Source organism: Lissotriton helveticus, chromosome 12, assembly GCF_964261635.1.
Source record: "Lissotriton helveticus chromosome 12, aLisHel1.1, whole genome shotgun sequence".
NCBI lineage: Eukaryota > Metazoa > Chordata > Amphibia > Caudata > Salamandridae > Lissotriton > Lissotriton helveticus.
In genome coordinates, this window is record NC_136073.1 from 68,225,507 (window position 1) to 68,246,653 (window position 21,147).

General features: G+C 47.5%; 1 protein-coding gene across 2 annotated transcripts in view; it reads left to right on the forward strand.

Moving 5' to 3' along the window:
* TNFSF13 (TNF superfamily member 13) overlaps positions 1-21,147 on the forward strand; it is a 144,986-nt gene that overhangs the window by 52,731 nt on the left and 71,108 nt on the right. The window contains exon 2 of one of the 2 annotated variants that reach the window (XM_078669495.1): positions 6,992-7,124. In XM_078669495.1, the coding sequence (XP_078525621.1) occupies positions 6,992-7,124 (133 nt within the window). Of the gene's footprint in view, positions 1-6,987; positions 7,125-21,147 lie in introns of both variants that reach the window. The other variant, XM_078669494.1, reaches the window with a different exon arrangement.

Here is a 21,147-nt window from a genome sequence, read left to right on the forward strand (position 1 = left end):
TTAGCTCACGAGATCCAATCATAAGAGGCAAAGGGTTAGAGACTGGGTTACTAACAGGGGCGCCAGAGAATCTGACGGAAACATTCGTTAAGCCAGACAAAGGTGCGCCAGGGAGTTTTGAATGCATGATGGAACTTTTCGTCGCACCAGTGTCTAACAGAAAAGGCTCAACTACACCCGATGTAGTCACTGCAACGTAAGGCCCACTCTGATCGACCGGAACTGACACTACTCCCTCTCTTTGTCGTTGGCTGTCCTAGTAGTGGTCATTTACAACAGTCTCGTGGTTTACATAATAATCATCAACATTATACTGTGCGGATCGAACTGACCCCGCATTTCGCTGGTCAAAATAATTATTTGCATCCGATTGATTTTGATGACGATCAATCTGATTGTGGGATGAACCACAACCTCTACCACGTGGTGCCTGCTGAGGACCACCACCACGGTTTCCTCGTGCTGACACACCATTTAGACGGTCCCGTAAAGCAAGACAATCATATTTTAGGTGTCCCTCTTTCCTACAATATGCGCATTGATTATACCCAAGTGAAGATCTGGGATCAAAGTTGTCAGAGTGCGGCTGTGTTCTATCGAGCTGTGCTCGCGGCCGATACTGCTGTTGTGCATCATTTTGGTTTGATCGTGGAGGGTATGCTTGCTGCAACAAAACCTTCGTTTTGAGCTCCTTAGTTTTCTTTTCTACACGATCACTTTCTTCCTTTTCCCTATTCTCATAATACTGGGCCGTTGCTAGTATTTGCGCAGGGGTTGAAACTGCCCACGCACTTTCTGAATTCTTTAGTTTGTTGCTTAGTTCAGGCAACAAATTCGACACGAATTTGTCAACGAATAACCGCTGGCCTCCCTCAGCGCCCATGTCCTGGCCGCTGTGGTCGACAAACGCTTCCTCAAACCTTGTAAAGAAATCTGAGACACTCTCGTCTTTCTTTTGCTTACAAGCTGATAACTTATCCCAGTTCACCTTCATCGCTGGCATGAGAGTTTTCATGAGCGTAATGATTCTCTGAGGCAAATCCAAGATCAACTGTTCAGGTTTAGCCCCACCGACTTGTAATGCATCAGCTGCTAGCAGTGCAGCCCAATCACCCCCTAATTCAACTGCGTGATCGGCTTGACGAATTTTAGCCCAAACTGGTTGCGGTACAACATTGCCAAACAACATGTCGATGTCGGCAATATTCATAATAGAAGCTTCTATTAGTTGTGATAACTCCTTATAATAACCAGCCGGATTTTTACGCGGATCGGGTAAGGATTGCTTCACTTGCAAAACTTCCGATCGTTTCCATGGAAGATGTATCCACACCCTTCGAAAATGCGGTAGCACCACAGGGTTCGCATTAGGATCACCAGGCACCCACAGTGGCGGAACTTCTCTCATGGGATACTGACCAGGAACCGCTTTCCAGTTCTCAGTGGTATCATCTAATGTCACCCGAGAATGTGCTGTGGATCTGAATGCTAATAAGCGTTCCACTGCACGTCGTACATCGTCTCCTATAATCATACCGTTCGAAAAGTGACTTTGAAGTTCAATTATGTCGGACGGTACATCATCTACATCATTATTGTACCATTCTTCCCTCAAAAAGTTACACATTTCCTCAAATACGAATCTCTGCGTAGGCTCATTAAACTGAGAAAACGTATCAAAGACTACACGTGGAGTGTAATTAGCAGGATGTCTTATCCACCTATGTGCCATTGTTACTAACGTCTCTTTCTCCCTACCACTAGGGATCTGACTCCGTCTCTGAGGAGTTTCAGATGAATCAGACGAAAATAACGGACCAGAAAGAGGTGAATAAAGAGTAGCAACAGAGTTAGGAACACGCTTACGAACAGAAGGGGAAAGAAAAACAGGGGCAACAACACTGGAGGTGAAGGAAGGCATAGTAGGAACGGACAAGATAGTCGGAGTAGCAGAAACAACAGTCTGCGAAGGTACAGGTACAGGAGCAGTAGGAACGAGGACAGGTGGTGGAACAAACGTAGGGTTAACAGCGGGCTGGCCCGCAGCCGCTGGAGCAACAAGAGGAACAACAGGAGGAGCTATAGGAGGAGCTACAGGAGCAGTAGCACCCTGTACATAAGGAGGTGGTGATTTCATCAAGTATGATAACAAGGAATCCTCCTTCAAATCTTCTTCTTTCTTTTCTAGATTATTCGGTAAAACTGGGTAACATTTATCTATTTTCATGTGATGCAATCTAGTCGCGATTTACATATCTTTTTCTTCTTTGTCTTGTCTACATTCTCTTATAGCTTGCATTATCGGAACAAACTCTTGCTTTTTATCCTTTTTAAGTTGTTTGATTTCTTTCTGCTTGGCCTCCTTACGCCATATCCGAAAGGAATCAAACATAGCTGGCCTAGCCTTCTTTAAAAATAATTTAGCCTCAAGATTATCTAAAATCGAAAGTTCAAAAGTTCCGTGTGGTGGCCATCTAAGGTCACCGTCTTTCTTTGTATAGCGGATCCAGTAATCATTATATATTATAGGACCCACCCCATGTCGACTATAAAGATCATGTATCGGAGTTCCAACTGGAGGTATCGGACATGAGTCCTCCAACCGGGAATCCATTGCGCAACATTTAAAAATACGAAACAAATCACTATGGCTAGGCATCGTGCACACTAACCTAGTATCAAACTTCAAGGATTACCGAAGCAATGAAACTTCGTGTAAGTCAAAAACCCTCGGTTTTTGGCAATTGCAACTGTCAAATAATACTAAGAACCAATACTAAGAACCACAAATGCAATGGAACCATGCAATACAACAAAGCCTTAAGGCTATCACAAAGCTCGGAGAGCTAACCACAAAGCCTGAGGAGGCTATTACAAAGCTCAGTGAGCTATTACCACAAAGCCTTAAAGGCTAACCACAAAGCTTTCAAAAGCTAGAACAACCACTAAGGACTGGGAGCGACCCACAAATACTTAACTCAGAACTTCAATGGCGTCACCAGGAAGGCCCGTCTATCGTCTCGCTTGTACATAAGGTCTACGCCGGGCGTCGAAGACAGGCCGACAGTCAGGGCATCGGTCCGCCGCAGCCGTCAGGAGGCGGGAATCTTCGCAGGGAAAAACTTCGGGCCACTTATTTCGATAACAGGATCGATGAAGCGGGGTGCACCTTCCCTCGGAGATTTCACACGAAGTTCCTCACGATCATCAGGCTTTGGACCGGACCGGTACCGCTGAAGTCGCCCCACGTTGGGCACCAACTGAAGGACTGGACTTTTGACAGTACCAGCGGTGCCAGGGAACAACACCTATAACCTTCATGGGATACCTGTTTCGGCGCACAAACTACAGAGACACGGGACACTTCCTTCGGCGTCAAAGATTCAAGGTTTATTACTGCAGGGAACACAGAAGTCACGACAAGTACAACACGTGCAACTTGGGGAGACTGCTTCAAATTGGTTCTGTGGATCGCTCCTTTTATACAAAATTAACTCATAGGACAACATGGTACACAAAAGTTTACAACCTGGTTCCCATAATTATCCCCCAGAGGGGTCGCTTTGGTCACTTTGGTACACATAAGGTCCGGAACATAAGTGCGGAAACATTTGGCGGTTCCCAACTGTAAAAACCCATCTTCCCAACATTAGTGAATTCTAATCGGCAGTAAAACAGATCGAAATAGGGACAAGGACAGGTGCAGAGGAAGATGGAGACAGTGGGGGATTGAAAAGAGTGTGAAAGGGGAGGTATCGGGAAACACGAGATACAGGCATCAAAGGGACGTGCCTAATGAGATGCACGGCTGAGACAATAAACCGGACGGCAAGATGAGCCTCGAGCGGGGCCATCTGCCTTACAGTATCATCCCCCTCATCGTAAAAGATATTTACAAAGTACATGTGTCTTCCACAAATATCCTGAGAGTCCCAGGGTGACGAAGTGGACAGTGTCCGTTCGCTGGCTACTTGAGGGCAAGAGACAAAATGGATGCCGTATCTAAGATGGAACCCGTGGGTACAGATGAAAAACCCACATATCAAACGAACGGTTTAAGTTAGCACAGCGAAACTGCGCACACTTACTAAACTCGTCATTTGCGGTTCTTAGATACCAGACTCGACCATATTCGTGCGAGACGAAAACATCACTTAAAATTGTCACGGAACCTCAGAATCCTTAAGAGGTTGGCTGCTTTTCTCCGGGGTAACGTCCTACCGAGAGAAGTGGTATGTAGAACCACACCACACAATGTAGATAGTTTTCATTTAGTCACTAGGTCCTGAGTAATCGCCAACTGATCTATTAGAGACATTTTATAGGCGAGAAACATGTTGACCACTAAGGGGTAATTTTTGTCAGATTAAAACAAAATAGTCGCCCTCCTTCTTCTTTTTACTTTTTAATCAGGTTGTGACCTCTCCAGAATAAAAATAATTATAGAGGATTCCCTTACCTGTTTTAACCCACACACCACATCTACATCTTACCAGGCCGCTCACACCCACGGCACCTATACTGCAAGGAACAAAAGATCTCCGATAAAGAGCCCCTTTATGGGTCCCCGTTGAGCATTGCAGCGCCGGCTTGACGAGGAACAGGCCCATTTTATGAAGTATGACACCTAGCTTGCTGGGTGTGTAAGGGTCCTAGTTCTGAAAGGAGGTATTCCCCACCTCCCCACCACTCTGAGTACTCACCAGGTGGCCAACTTGCCACCCAGGAACACCGTATCTCTTTTGTCTTCTAGTTCTACCCTGGGCAAGTATGGTGGGCCTTTATCAAGCCCTCATTGTTCCCCTTGTTGTTTACTAGATATTTAATTATCACATGTTATAAACAGGGTAGAGGAGGGGACAGAAATATATGAGAGACATTCAAATATCATATGGTACAGCTAGGGTGGAGGGTACAGCTAGGGTGGAGAGGGGGAAGGAAATATATAAGAGACATTAAAATATCACATGGGACAGACAGGGTAGAGAGGGAGTAAAACTATAGGAGAGACATTAAAATATCACATGGTACAGACAGGGTAGAGGAGGGGACAGAAATATATGAGAGACATTAAAATATCACATGGTATAGACGGGCAGAGAAGGGGAAGGAAATATACGAGAGACATTAAAATATCACATGCTATAGACAGGGAAGAGGAGGGGAAGGAAATATACGAGAGACATTAAAATATCACATGCTATAGACAGGGAAGAGGAGGGGAAGGAAATATATGAGAGACATTAAAATATCACATGGTATAGACAGGGCAGAGGCGGAGAAGGAAACATATGAGAGATATTTTAAGTATCACATGGTATGGATTCAAAAGAAATGAAACAGAGTGAGCAGGATGTTTGGAAAAATATTGATCCTTGTCCATGCATTTAAAAGTCCCTATTTTTGCTATATTAAATCTAAGACTATCAAATTCTAATCCTAACTGTAGCTACATTTATTTTCCCTAGCTTCTAAATGTAACCCCTATGCCAGATAGACCCTTTAACCATATACCAAGCATTAACTTCAGGCTATAAACTATCCCGTGACCACAACCCTTGATTAAGGGTTTTCCCTGACCCAATCCAAAACCCTAAACAAACCTTAATCCCTCGAACCTTACAATAATCACACTACCCCTATATCTAAACTCTACCATCATCCTAACCCTAAATCTATCCCTAACCATATCCCTTCTCGTAGACTAAACCTAATTTATAGCTTTTTAGAAAACTTTTTTTAATTTCTTTTACATCTTTGATTTTCAATTTAAAATTATCAATCTTAATTTCTTTTTAACTTTTTGTTTTGCTTTTTTTGTCGCTTCTTACCTACAATGCATTTAAATGCCTCAAGGGTATATACACAGGAGAGTAGAGAGAGTGAACAGGGAAAGTGTTACTTCCTCTTTACCTTTAGCAATTGTTACATTGTAAACCACTCTAATACCCCCTGCGGTCATGTTCACGATATAAAGACTGAATCCGTCTATTGTCTTTTTAAAAAAGGAAGTTAAAGCGATATTGATGAAGAAACGTCTGCCTTAGAACCCTAGCTTCCAATGCTCCAGAGGACATTCTAGTTTCTATGAGACTGTGATGATTGTATGCTGTTCTGTTGGTTTTCTGTTACTTCCTCTTATACCTTGCGTGATTGCTAAATTGTAAAGTGCTCTGATACCCCCAGTGGTCATGTTCGCGCGATTTAAAACCTTTTTAAATAAAAAAAATGGAGATATAAGAGAAACATTTACATAGCTAGGTGCATAAACACAATTGAGAGTGGAAATTGGAGAAATGAATGCGAAATGTAAATATTTCAGGGGTATAAAAACTATGGAGAAGGGAGTGTAGAGATAAGGACATTTGTATGGCTCAGCATATAAACAAGGGATAGAGAGGGAAGATATGAGTGAGACATTTAAATATATCAGCCATATACATAAAGTAGATTAGGTAGCATATAGATATGAGAGAGACATTTTTATAGCCTATTGTCTGCACACAATTGAGGGTGGCAAGTGGAGATATGAAGGAGACATTTCAATAACTCTGGGGTATAATTAAAGCAGAGGAATGAGTGTGCACATATAAGAGAGACATTTATATAGCTCAGTGCATAAACCCAATTGAGGATGGATGGGAAGACAAGTGAGACATTTAAATATCTCAGGGGTATGAATGCAGAAGATGCTGTAAGTCTATTTGATGCATGTGTAGCACTAAAAGATGGGGTCATGAGACATGCTGGCTTAGGAGTCCCAGGTGGATGATCATTGCTTGCAAGAAATAGTGGTAAATGCGTGGAGCTGCCGTCTAGCAGTAAGGTTTGGGCAAATCAGTGGCAGAATTCAGTGAGACCAGGGGAGGCTCAGCTGAGTGGTCCTGGATGAGAAGAAAGAGATGGAGAGCAAGTAAGTTGTAGAGATGGAAGTAATTGCAGTGTCAGGATGAAGACACTCCTTAACTGATCTCTTGCTTTTTACTCGAAGCAGAGGAATGGAAAACTCAGCACATCTCTGGACATCGCCGCCATCGGAGCAAGGTCAGGCACTTACTCACGCACTGGAGATCTGCCAAGAGAGAAGAGAGAGGCCAATAAGGGGAAGAAGCAGCCATCAAAAAGTGAGTACCTGAGAGGCACTAACCCAACCTGTACCTGTCACAGGGATGCGAGGAGCCAAGGAAATGTCCAACAATAGCAAATGCTGAGCGGAGCAAGAAGCTGGAGGAGGGTGGCTTTTAACCTTGTTTGGAATAAAGGTGAAAAATAGATGCTCTAGGGTGTCCTACTTTAGGGTTAGAATCCAAGCTGTGCATACTCAGTTTTCATCCATCTGGATTGTAGGTGGGATTGGATGGTTGGTATCCATGTTGGGTTGGGCTGGCAACAAAATGGAAGACATTGGTCAGAGTGGTGTAGGAGGGCATGAGATGTTGCTGCATGGAGTGTGTGCCCACACTAGTATGAGCGGGTCTCAGGAATAAGTAAGTGGCACTCAGATTGACTGGAGACAGTGCAGGGTCACAAACAAAGATGTGCCTCTTCTACAACTGGAGAAAGATCAAAATGTGTTACCAGTGAGTAAGAGAGTAAAGGCCACTGACAATTGCCGGATGTCATGGAGCCTTCTTTATAGTCCTTCTTTCATTTCTATTATTTAGAAAGAAAGGATAGACTATGGCAAAGGCTGCATTGACACCTGATTTTCATTTGACATAGAGAAAAAAAAGAGAACTGTGTTATTAGCAAGGTAGGCATTTCACATCTGGGAAAGTAAAACAATAAGACTCAGCCCAAGAGGCACTGATGAGAATCCACCAGGAGTTTCAAAAGACACAACAAGGGGCAGAGGGAGGGGTGGGCAGGAGTCATAAGGAGCAATACACAGGGGAAGAATGAAAGGGTAGGAGGAAGCACCGAGATAGAGGTGAAATTGGGAGGGACAAGTGCCACTTTAGGGACCTACAAGGAGCAGACACACATGTAGGAAGTGCATTGAGAAGGTCTGTGGTCTGTCACCTATTGCTAAAGTATCAGAAATACAGTCAATGTGGACTCTGATTCTCATTGTGATTGTAATTCTGTTTCCCAGCTCATAGGTGACACCAATTTTGAGTTGGCAGATTCTTTGCATAACAATATGGAAATGTCTATAGGGGTCAGTCACAACATCTTAATTAACAGTGAGGGTGGAGGTCAAGACCTGCAACGTTCATCCTCTTCTCAGTTAATAGTTTGAGGTGCTGAAGTCCTACCAGATGTGGGGCAGGAGAGGGAGAGCCCACATTTTCTAATTTAAATTCAAAGTTTAGGCCTATTGGTGGTGTAAAAGTGATAGCTCACCTTAAATCCTTAGGTATGGACTTCTCACTCTCTAACGCAGAGGGGGGCTCCTCTGACTTTTCAATGCGGAATCTGCTTACCTTGATGCAGACTACTTTCCAGGGGTTGTTAAAAGCTCTAGTTTGTGCAAACTCACAAAATGCAAAGCAGATACAAATATTCTAAGGCATTAAGCGCGTATTAAGCTTATAAGGAGCTGCATTGCCTGGAAATTGTTATGGAGAGAAGGCTAGTAAAGCCTGTGTTGGTAGAAACAGAAGGATTTGTCACCAGAAATGTAGGAATAACAACCTAGGCCTAGGCAGCCGAAGTAGAAAATTACATATGCCTCCAAGAGAAGTTCCTCTCATCAGTGCCCAATTAACAAGAAGTTGAGATGACCATCTGTAAAGACGGTGGGAGGAGGAGATTGTATTTCAAACGTCAATCTATGTCAAAAAGGCAGTCAAAGTTGCGCCCCTTAAATTGTTCCAGACTTCTGACCATATTTGGGACGATTCCATCATTGAAGGAGATCTTATTCATTTGACCTATGTATTGTGGAGTTTATTGCGGTAAAAGGGTATAAAGAAACTTTTGTTGATTTTGGTTCAAAATTGATTATGGATATGGATTATGACGAAAAAGGCTGAGTTGTTGCTGCAAGGCATAGCGCTTTATGAGGGCCCTGAACGCTCTGCATCCAAATCAAACTCGAATGGGAGTTAATCGGATGAGGAAGTCCCATCTGCTCTGCCACTGTCCTCCTGTTGGCATTAGCTGCATATCACGTGGTACACTGTGCCTGGAAGGCGTTTTATTAGCAACACAGGCACTAGGAAACAGCTGCTGCCTCAACACTCACGCAGTGTGTTTACTTACTTATTTATTTGCATTTTTATAGAACCAGACAGCTAACAAGGTATCAGAGCGCTTTACAATCGCTAAGCACAAAATATAGAATATAGAGTGTAAAATATAAAAGACAAAATTACCTATATACAAATGAGAGAGCTCTTTTCAGAGGCGAGTCGGTTACCTGGTTCACCACAGAGGGTGATGAGTGGGTCAAATTTAGAGAAGTTTATTTGTGCTCTTCTTGAATGAGGTGTGATAGGGGTTGGTTCTTGTTGCTGCTGGAATGGATTCCAGCTTTTAAGAGCACTGTCAGCAGAACAGTGCAAGAACAGTGTGAGAGGGTGGCATTCCACTCGAGGTGGAAGTAAACATTCTAAAGAGGCTCTCAACATAGCAGGTTACATTACCTCTTGGGTCCAGGGCAGATACATTGTTTCTCAGGAAGAACTCAGCATTAATAACAGTTTGATGACCACTGCCCTCTCGCCACTGTGCACTGTCCGAAAACGACTAGCCCGTGGCGCAAATAGAATGCATCCTGCAAGCTTCCGTGTAGCCGGTGTCCTGCCCCCCACAAAGGTTATCTGGCAAAAGAAGAAAGTGTAACTGTAAGGGCGGTGGGAAAAGCCTGAAGAGCAGGAGGGAATAGCTGAACTTATGCGGTTTTGGCATCAATCCGGCTCGAGCAGAGTCGACTTTCATTCCCCGGGCGGCGGGAATTGAAACAGAAACTTGGCGGCCTGCCCTGCGGTCTTTATACTTAGATCAGGCAGTTTTACTGTCGCGGTGCATTTAACAGCCTGCTCTGGTGCTCTCTAGCCGGCCCTGCCATTGCCAACAAGCCCCAAGCCCATCCTAGCGCCTAGAGGTGGCCGGGCCTCAGGGAGCAGGGCCGCAAAGGTCATCTATGGAAAAAACAGCTTCATTTTATGCAGCAGATTCTCGACAAAAGAGGCGCGACCCTCAAAGATGTTTAACAATCACAGACAAGTTTCGACCTGCCTGTTGCAGTACGTCATAAGCCAACTATACGCTCTCACCGTCGCCTGGACTGACTTCGAGTAGATCAAATCTAATCGGATGCTGACATTATGTAGAGCAAAGCGGACTCTTGGCGTCTGCCCCCTAAGATGCCTCGGCTGGAGGTGGTGAGTGTGTTGTGTCCCACCTTTGTGCTTTGGAGACACAAGGCCCGTGCCTCTAACAGCGCCGCGGGAGGTGCTGACGCCTTTCAAGGCACGCGTCCACACTCACTTCCATATCTTTTAAACACTGATACCGAGTTAGCTTAGTTGGTTCAGGTGCCTGTGAAAGTGACGTCAATGTTCTGAGAACAGAGAATGCAGCAAGCCTTCAAAGGAAGGACCATTTTACCAGGTGAACGCTCCTGGAATGCTTGAAGTTCCGCTCTGCTCATTCTTGAATAAAACAAAGGCCTAGAAGCTGACCTCTTGCACTTCCTTTCTACTATACTAGGGCATATACTTGGCTCCCAGTTTACCATTTTTACTGATTTTCACACATATATGCAAACAGAAAATAATCTGTTTTCCTGTTTGTAGTTATATTAAAAAATGGAAAAAGGTGAACATAGCCAAGTGCTCCAGGGTTTGACCACAGGTGTACCTCAGAAATCTGCTCCAACCACTGACTAGAAGAAGGCCAGGCATGCTGCCAGCATACCTCCGTGGTAGGATTGAGGGTCCTATAACAGATGGTCAGGAGTGTGACCTTTGGGGACAAAGGGAACATCGCCCCCTAGGTAGCCCCATCCTCATTGAAGAAAGGTCCCAGGAAATGAATGTTCAAGTGACCCTTGCACAGGTCTAGCTCCAGGAGTAACCCAGTGTGTTCAAAGCTTTGATGATTAATGTGTCCTGAACTTCACACTAATCATTGCAACTATGTTCTTCTTTGACATGTTAGGTGAGTGACCCATCTTCAAGAGTCACAGGCAATGCCTATTCATAACACTGGCTCACCAAGTCATGGGCAAGCGCACAGGATAGGTAGGAAGAAGCAGGGGCTTCACTTGGTCACTAAGATTGGGGGGGGTGCGAGCTTCAGATCTTCCAACAATCGTGCAGTCATATCATGTTAAAATACATTAGACGACAAGCAGGGTGTACGAGCATGGCTTAAGGGGCAGACAAATGCAAACTGCTACTAAGTGGGAGTAAACACAATATTTTGTAAAATAACCAGCATATTTGAAGACTTTCAAAACAGAGAGAGAGTTTGTGCGCCTTTCTCTCAGTGTGTATGTAAGAATTCCTGTTGACACCTCACCATACCTGACTGAAAGCACCTGTACCCAACTATTTACCACTGAATACATATATTAGGGGATGTAACACCCCAAACCCCCCCCCCTTTGAACGTATGCCCCTGTGAAGAAGGCTGGTTTGCACATCTGTCACACGTGCACAGAGACAGCCGTGCAATATACCTCTTTGGAACTCAGCCTCAATATTCCAAAAGTTCCAGGCATTCAGTCTAGGAGCAGCTACTACTGTTTGCGGCATCGGGCAGGCAGAGGCTTCCATAGCAGTGGAAGAGGAACAGCTCCCCTGCCAACCCACCCAGCGTTCCTCCGCCAACAATGCCCATAGCGATGGAGGTGATAAGAGGTCAGGTGGGACCATTCGAGTCATTAAGCCTTAGCTTTGGAGCATGGGGAACCAGGCAACAATGGAGGTAAACCCAAATGCATATCCACCATCTACCTCCCCCCCCCGCCATTGAGAGCCAGGACTCAACCCCTGCTCGCTGTAAGTTGCCTGCCGTGGCAAAGGCCCAAGTCAGGCCACCAGGCTAGACCCTCAGCCTGGGAGATACTTGTGGAGAGCAGCCAGGTAACCTGCTGTCAGGCTAATTCATGAAACTGCCCTGGAAGATCATGACCATGGATATTCAGGCAGCAATGGCAGCAAGCAACCCTTGAATTAGCTTATACACGAGCACTAGGGTCACGCTTGAATGTTAGAATAGCACAGCATCTCCATTGAGAACAGCCAGGGTTCCCACCACTCTACAAACTTCTTCACATCCAGACTTCCCTGCCTGGGGATCATCTACAGATGCCCCAGTGGCTGATCACCTCCCGCCCAGTTCAAGAGCACTGCATTTTGGTTCCCCAAGTTGGGCTAGATGAGTATCCATTCTACTTAGAGAGCTTCTTTCGGAGATCAACCTTGTACCAGTCCTCGAGCCTCCAGGTGGCTGCAAAGACCAACTTTCGCATGAAGGAAGTAGAAGGACTTTCTTCCAAAGAGATGTGACTGCCAACTTTGGAATTGGGGAACCTGGTTCAAGTACCGGCATTTGGTCAACATCCTGTGGTTCTGGACAAATAATTTAATCTCCCCTTTCCTTAAAAAAAAGTCTGACCTTGTGTAACGTAATCTAGTGCTCATGTAAAGTGACCTATTGCCCTTGGGCCAAGTTCACGCTATATAAAATTTTTAAAAAAAGTGAGCCAAACTGCCAACCAGGGCGCGCACACAGCCTCTCTAGTTTATCAAACGTGGTTTTTAAAGAGCGAGGACTGCCGATGATGAAGCATGACACCTGGTGGTGTGTCAGGACAGTCCTCACATTTTTTTGAGATGCCCAACAGCACTTAGGTGATTGGCATAGTGTGCCTCTACCTTCTTTTAGAATCAGACATCTCGCCAGGGTAGATGTGTGGAGTATGCTCAGGTTGGCCAAATGTACAGGACGGGAAAGACTAGAGAAGGTGCTGGTGAAAGAGAGTTAATCAAATGTCTGGATGATGCTGGTGAGGAGAGAGAAGAGCAGACAGTAGGACTGGTGGATGAAGGACTACAAAATCTACTAGTCAACCTGAGCTCAGTTGTTGCATTTTGTGCATCTCGCTTGCAGTTCTGTATTTGTGTTTATGGTACTTTGTGTCATTTGACTCGCTCTGATACATTTTACACATTCCTATTGCTGTATGCAAATGCTTTGACATGATTGGACTTTTTTTGTCTTGTTGTGCGGGGGTGACTTGTGAATTGTTGGTATGTCATAAGTACACAGTGGAATGTAATGGAGGGAACTGTTTGTTGTCAGTTGCAGTGGTTTTGAACGACGGACCACATCTTGGTTGTGTTGCCTGTATGAACTGTAAAGTTACTTAAAAGGGGGATTTTGGGTCACCATTTATGGCAGAGAACCTTACTGTTAGGTTGGACGGTGGCCGGCTAGGATCCGTCTACAGCATTACGTGCATGGATGTGTGGGCTGAAGGACATTGCCTTTTGTTTTGTTGCTCTAGGGGCCATGGTTGTCTATTGCTCGTCTTTGTGTACCATGTTCTGATGTATTTCAGTTAACTTATTCTCAAATAATGTTTTGGGACAATGCCCGGTTCCTCAAGCAAATCAAAATATGCTGTGGCTGACAATCCAAAAATCTCTGAAAACAATTCCCTTCAGTACTTGATTTGCCTGTTAAGGGACTGGTGACATCTCGGGAACAGAATGGCTAAGTCGCCCAGTCATTTTCTTCAGCGGAGTACGGTATGCGGGGGCTTTGCAGTTAAAGGATGCATTTTCCTTGCTTGAACCTGGGCCCATGGCATCCTACGCTACTGGCGGTGTGTGATCTTGGGCAGATCACTTAGCTCTGGCTCTCTTACATGTTATCCAAGGAAATGCTAAAAACAAGAGACTAAGGGCCAGATGTACGACCCTTACAATTTGCAAGTTGCAAATTGCGTCGTTTCACAACTCGTAATTTGCGACTCGCAAAATATAATTTACAACAGTGTCTCAGACACTGTTTGTGATTCTTAATAGGGTCACAAATTGCATACCTCATTAATATTCATGAGGCAGGTGCAATTTGCGACCTCATCGGGAATGGCTGGCACTCCCAGAGATGGTGGCTTGCTGGGTTCAGCAGACCACCATGTCTGTGGCTGCTTTTTAAATAAAGCAAGTTTTTTTTAAAATGCAGCCCGTTTTCCTTAAAGGAAACTGGGAGTTGTATTTGTATTTATTAAGCACGACAGTCATCCCTAAGGATATCACGGTGCTAGGAAAGCGTTATCCTGAGATTGGAGTGGCGAATGTCCGGAAATCTGAGAGCAGAGGGGCCTAGGCCAGGATGGCAGCAAGTGTCATTGGCTATATTCTAGGGAACAGCCATGTTTTCAGGATGCATTTAAAAAAGAAAAAGAAAACGTTTCGCTTCAATTTTTTTAGGAGTAGGCGTAGGACCACTGCCTGCTCTTAAAAAATATTTTCACATCCATTCACAAAGAGGAAGGGTTCCCCTGGGGACCCCTTTCTGTTTGCAAGTGGCTTACCACCAACTTGAAGTAGGTGGTAAACTGCAAGTGTTTTGCAACCGCGATTGCTGTCGCAAAACAATCTTACATTGAAGTGCGAGTCACTGTTTGGAAGGGACGACCTTGGCACGCCCCTTCCTAATAGCAAGTCACAAACCCTATTTTGAAAGTCGGTAATAAGTTACCGACTGGCAAAATAGGGTTTCTACATGGGGCAGACCAATTTTGCAGTCGCAAACGGGTCAATGCACAGTTTTTGAACGCAAAAAACGATTGTACATCTGGCTCAAAGAGACAAAAACAGAGTCGGTATATTCTTGTGTATGAAATGAACAGCGCAAAGTGGAGTTTTCAGAGGGGCAGAGCCAGGGGCGTAACAAACGCCCCCGCAGCCCCCGCAGTGCGGGGGGGCCCCACTCTCTTTAGTAAATGAAGGGGGCCCCTCAGCTCTACAGTGAGAGATGTGAGAGAGGCTTGCGCTAAAGCAAGCCTCTCTCCCTCTAAAGCAGGTGCAGGCTGTCTGCAGCCTGCTCTGAGCCCCTCAGGACTGAAGAGAAACAAAGTATCAACTTACATTGTTTCTCTTCAGTCAGAGCCAGGCCAGAAAAAGGATGGGGGTGGGGGTCCAGAGACAGCATTCCCCACAGGGCTCTGCTCCTATGAGAAGAGACAAGGACAAGGATGGGGTGGGGACCCCAGAGACAGCATTCTCCAGTGCTCATATGAGAAGGGATGAAGCAGCAAAATGGTGCCCTCAGGTAAGCACTCTTGTTAGAACGACCATGGGCATCCGCAGGGGAGGGCAAGGGGGAATCGCCAGTGCGTCTGGTGTGGGCCCTCTCAGGGCCCCCCCCCCCTAGTCCATCATGCTTTTGAAATGGTGCCATTGTTCCAGGTGGCAGCCCCCTCCATTGGTTGGGAAGGGTGCAAGGGGGTGGCCGAGAAGAGTGCAAGGCAGAGAGGAGAAGGGTGCAAGGTGGAGGGGAGAAGGGTGCAAGGCAGAGAGGAGAAGGGTGCAAGGCAGAGAGGAGAAGGGTGCGAGGCAGTTCCAACAGGCCGTGAAAGAGGCATTCCCAACAGGCCGTGCAAGAGGCAGTTCCAACAGGCCATGCAAGAGGCAGTCCCAACAGGCCGTGCATGAGGCAGTCCCAACCGGCCGTGCATGAGGCAGTTCCAACAGGCCATGCAAGAGGCAGTCCCAACAGGCCATGCAAGAGGCAGTCCCAACAGGCCATGCAAGAGGCAGTCCCAACAGGCCATGCAAGAGGCATTCCCAACAGGCCGTGCATGAGGCAGTCCCAAACAGGCAGGGCAAGAGGCAGTTCCAACAGGCCATGCAAGAGGCAGTTCCAACAGGCCGTGCATGAGGCAGTCCCAAACAGGCCATGCAAGAGGCAGTCCCAAACAGGCCATGCAAGAGGCAGTCCCAGCAGGCCGTGCATGAGGCATTCCCAAACAGGCCATGCAAGAGGCCGTCCCAACAGGCCATGCAAGAGGCATTCCCAAAAGGCCGTGCATGAGGCAGTCCCAACAGGCCGTGCATGAGGCAGTCGCAACAGGCCATGCAAGAGGCATTCCCAACAGGCCATGCAAGAGGCAGTCCTAACAGGCCGTGAAAGAGGCAGTCCCAACAGGCCGTGAAAGAGGCAGTCCCAACAGGCCGTACAAGAGGCAGTCCCAACAGGCCATGCAAGAGGCAGTTCTAACAGGCCGTGAAAGAGGCAGTCCCAACAGGCCGTGAAAGAGGCAATCCCAACAGGCCATGCAAGAGGCAGGCCCAACAGGCCGTGCAAGAGGCAGTCCCAGCAGGCCATGCAAGAGGCAGTCCTAACATGCCGTGCAAGAGGCAGTCCCAACAGGCCGTGAAAGAGGCAGTCCCAACAGGCCGTGTAAGAGGCAGTCTCAACAGGCAGTGCAAGAGGCAGTCCCAACAGGCCATGCAAGAGGCAGTTCCAACAGGCCATGCAGGAGGCAGTTCCAACAGGCCATGCAAGAGGCAGTCCCAACAGGCCGTGCAAGAGGCAGTCCCAACAGGCCATGCAAGAGGCAGTTCCAACAGGCCGGGAAAGAGGCATTCCCAACAGGCCGTGCATGAGGCATTCCCAAACAGGCAGTGCAAGAGGCAGTCCCAACAGGCCGTGTAAGAGGCAGTCTCAACAGGCAGTGCAAGAGGCAGTCCCAGCAGGCCATGCAAGAGGCAGTCCCAACAGGCCAAGCAAGAGGCAGTCCCAACAGGCCATGCAAGAGGCAGTTCCAACAGGCCATGCAAGAGGCAGTTCCAACAGGCCATGCAAGAGGCAGTCCCAACAGGCCGTGCAAGAGGCAGTCCCAACAGGCCATGCAAGAGGCAGTTCCAACAGGCCGTGAAAGAGGCATTCCCAACAGGCCGTGCATGAGGCATTCCCAACAGGCCGTGCATGAGGCATTCCCAAACAGGCAGTGCAAGAGGCAGTCCCAACAGGCCGTGTAAGAGGCAGTCTCAACAGGCAGTGCAAGAGGCAGTCCCAGCAGGCCATGCAAGAGGCAGTCCCAACAGGCCAAGCAAGAGGCAGTCAAAACAGGCCATGCAAGAGGCAGTCCCAACAGGCCAAGCAAGAGGCAGTCTAAACAGGCTGTGCATAGTAGAGCAAAACCTGACCTTGACCAAGAGACCTCTAGCCATTGCCAGTCCCAGGCGAGTGGCATCAGCTTTCTTCATGCTCTGACCCGCCGCGCCCTCACTATGTGCACCTACTCCCATGGTCTCTGTTGTTTGGCCAGCTTCAGCACCATCTGCTCTGCCACTGTCCTTCTGTTGGCTTTAGCTGCACATCACGTGGACACTGTGCCTGGAAGACTTTTTTTTAGCAACACAGGCACTAGGAAACAGCTGCCTCAACACTCACGCAGTGTGTTTACTTATTTATGTATTTGTTTTTTTGTAGAACCAGACATCAAACAAGGTATCAGGGCGCTTTACAATCGTTAAGCACAAAATGTAGAATATAGAGTGTAAAATATAAAAGACAAAATTACCTATATACAATTCAGAGAGCTCTTTTCAGAGGCGAGTCGGTTACCTGGTTCACCGCAGAGGGTGATGAGTGGGTCAAATTTAGAGAAGTTTATTTGTGCTCTTCTTGAATGAGGTGTGATAGGGGTTGGTTCTTGTTGCTGCTGGAATGGATTCCAGCTTTTAAGAGCACTGTCAGCAGAACAGTGCAAGAACAGTGTGAGAGGGTGGCATTCCACTCGAGGTGGAAGTAAACATTCTAAAGAGGCTCTCAACATAGCAGGTTACATTACCTCTTGGGTCCAGGGCAGATACATTGTTTCTCAGGAAGAACTCAGCATTAATAACAGTTTGATGACCACTGCCCTCTCGCCACTGTGCACTGTCCGAAAACGACTAGCCCGTGGCGCAAATAGAATGCATCCTGCAAGCTTCCGTGTAGCCGGTGTCCTGCCCCCCACAAAGGTTATCTGGCAAAAGAAGAAAGTGTAACTGTAAGGGCGGTGGGAAAAGCCTGAAGAGCAGGAGGGAATAGCTGAACTTATGCGGTTTTGGCATCAATCCGGCTCAAGCAGAGTCGACTTTCATTCCCCGGGCGGCGGGAATTGAAACAGAAACTTGGCGGCCTGCTCTGCGGTCTTTATACTTAGATCAGGCAGTTTTACTGTCGCGGTGCATTTAACAGCCTGCTCTGGTGCTCTCTAGCCGGCCCTGCCATTGCCAACAAGCCCCAAGCCCATCCTAGCGCCTAGAGGTGGCCGGGCCTCAGGGAGCAGGGCCGCAAAGGTCATCTATGGAAAAAAACTGCTTCATTTTATGCAGCAGATTCTCGACAAAAGAGGCGCGACCCTCAAAGATGTTTAACAATCACAGACAAGTTTCGACCTGCCTGTTGCAGTACGTCATATGCCAACTATACGCTCTCACCGTCGCCTGGACTGACTTCGAGTAGAGCAAATCTAATCGGATGCTGACATTATGTAGAGCAAAGCGGACTCTTGGCGTCTGCCCCCTAAGATGCCTCGGCTGGAGGTGGTGAGTGTGTTGTGTCCCACCTTTGTGCTTTGGAGACACAAGGCCCGTGCCTCTAACAGCGCCGCGGGAGGTGCTGACGCCTTTCAAGGCACGCGTCCACACTCACTTCCATATCTTTTAAACACTGATACCGAGTTAGCTTAGTTGGTTCAGGTGCCTGTGAAAGTGACGTCAATGTTCTGAGAACAGAGAATGCAGCAAGCCTTCAAAGGAAGGACCATTTTACCAGGTGAACGCTCCTGGAATGCTTGAAGTTCCGCTCTGCTCATTCTTTTTTTTTTTAAAACCTTTATTCGTATCAAAAGGATATACAAATCTGGGCCTACAACCAAATTGGCCGGCCACAATACGGAAATCAGGCAAAAGATCCAGAGCGAGCATTACAGTACCAATCAGTAAGGAGCATGAGCAATACAATCCCGGAAAGGGGGAAACACAGAAGATCTAGGCGACCAGCAAACAGGAGCAGAGAAGGTTAATTTTATAATATGGGGAGAAGGAGTACGACAGGTTCGGTGTCAACATAGAAGAATCCGAATTCCCAAAACAAACCCTCAACAACAGTAAGGGGGTATGGGGCCGCAATACAGGAGAGGCAACACCGTATACATAGGTATAAAAACAGTTGCGTTAAACACAATCAACATGCGATCACTATCGACTTTGCATGCCCACCACCCAATAGCACATCGGAACCAGAACGAAGGGATCGGATGGATATCTTACCAAAACTAACCCGTCATACTAACCTTGGGTAAAAAAGGAAGGGGAGGAAAGAGGGGGGGGGGGGGGGAGAGAAGAGGACAAGACGGGAAAAAAGGAAGAGAGGGAATTGAAAACAAAAAACGAAAGAGAAGAGCGCCACGCCGACACAGGCGTCCCGCGGCGGGAAACACAGGAGAGAGCAGGAGCATTAGCAACGAGGAGGGTATGGCAGTCGCTATGGAAAACAGCAGAACTATAAGAAGAAGATCAACGACGCTACAGACCCACCCCCAGTCATACCACGGGAGGCAAGGACAGACGCGGCACTCCTATAAAGAGATACAAAAGGGCCATAGAACTGAGGAAAATGAACATCAAATAGGACCCAACCCACCCATCCCACCCTGCACCCCTGTAGAAGGCTACGGCCTACCCTTCAGACAGCGTGCCTGTCGCCCTAAACCAGAACCCGAAATGCAGGGAGAGAAGAGAAAGGAAGAATAAATGAGACAAAAAGAAGACATGAACACAAAAATAGAAATGGGAGGGAGGAGCAAGAGGGCGGAAACAAATACAGTCGGCCACAGCCCTCCGCCCAACCTTATACTCGTTTTACGAATGAACCAGAACGACACGATCTCGGGCGCCATAATACTTACAGGGGGGGACCTCCCACCGCGCTATGAATATAAGCAACTACACCACAAGTTCGTACACCAAAAATCCACCGGAAGTTGTGCACATCACCCCAATCCTTTCTTAACCACAAACCCCACCCACCACATGACAATGTGAAGTGAGCTACTCGATGCGAGGCAAGCACACAATTGAGAGAAAGTATGATAAAGACGTAGACAAGGGGGGTCAATCAACCCGCAAGTGAGCAAAAGTTCAAATAGGTAGTTCAAATGTATCAGCAACAGCAGCACGGGCGGTGAAAAACAGGAGTTCAGTTTCGCCGTTCGGAAACGCGGGAGTTTCCCCGCAATGTAGAAATACAAACTCGTAGATGCAGAGACAGGCAGCAGTCCAGCATTTCTCCCAGGCACCCAAGTGGGACCGGGCTCCGGCACAACATCCGAGTCCCGGATCTCAATACTTCGAAGAGCAAGGAGTTCCAAAGCCACTGGCCCACTAAGTGGTCGATGAACAGCGGTAATAACCCTCGCAACAGCCGAAGGGGGCGAGGCAATGGAAGCACTGGGACAAGGGGGATGCATGAAGAAGCGTCCATCCAAGATGGCGGCGGACCGCGACGAGCGTATAGGGGCATTGGGGGCCAGGGACGCGTGCAAGGATCTCAGGGCATCAAGAACATCTCCAATTGTAGGTTCACGCACACATGTCCAGGCCCCCTTGCAGTCCGGCAACCCAAGTCCGCCGCCACGAGGTGATCCATATTCCAGATAGGCGGCAGCCATTTTGTGAAGTCAGCCCCTTCACCACCCTCCGTTACTCTCAAGACGGTTCAAAAATGTAGGACTTTACAGAGCTCCGGGGGGTCCCAGCGATGGCGGCCTCGGTGCAAAAAGGGTACTCTCCCAGTGCGGGGGTCCGCCTATGTTAAACGCCGGCGCTCCTCACCAGCAGAGTCCAGGCGCGAGGGTCCAGTGTCGCCGGACGCAGCAGCGGCGGGGGGGACCCCTTCACATGATCAGTCCCGGAGCATCGCGCCCCGCATCAGCCTCAGGCCACCCGGACTGGCCCGGCTCAGGATCACCGGGATGTTCGCACAACGGCTCTCACCAGTGGCTCACTCTCTCGGCCGAGGCCGACAGTCACAGCAATACCAGGCCGGATCCCATAGGCGAGGTCCCGGGCCAGGCTCCACGGAGGCCCCGGTCCATTCGGGGGGCACAACTTCGGAACCGCGGCACGTCGGAGCTTCCGGGAAAGACGGTGAGTATGAGCAAAGCGTTATGTTCCCAGTTCT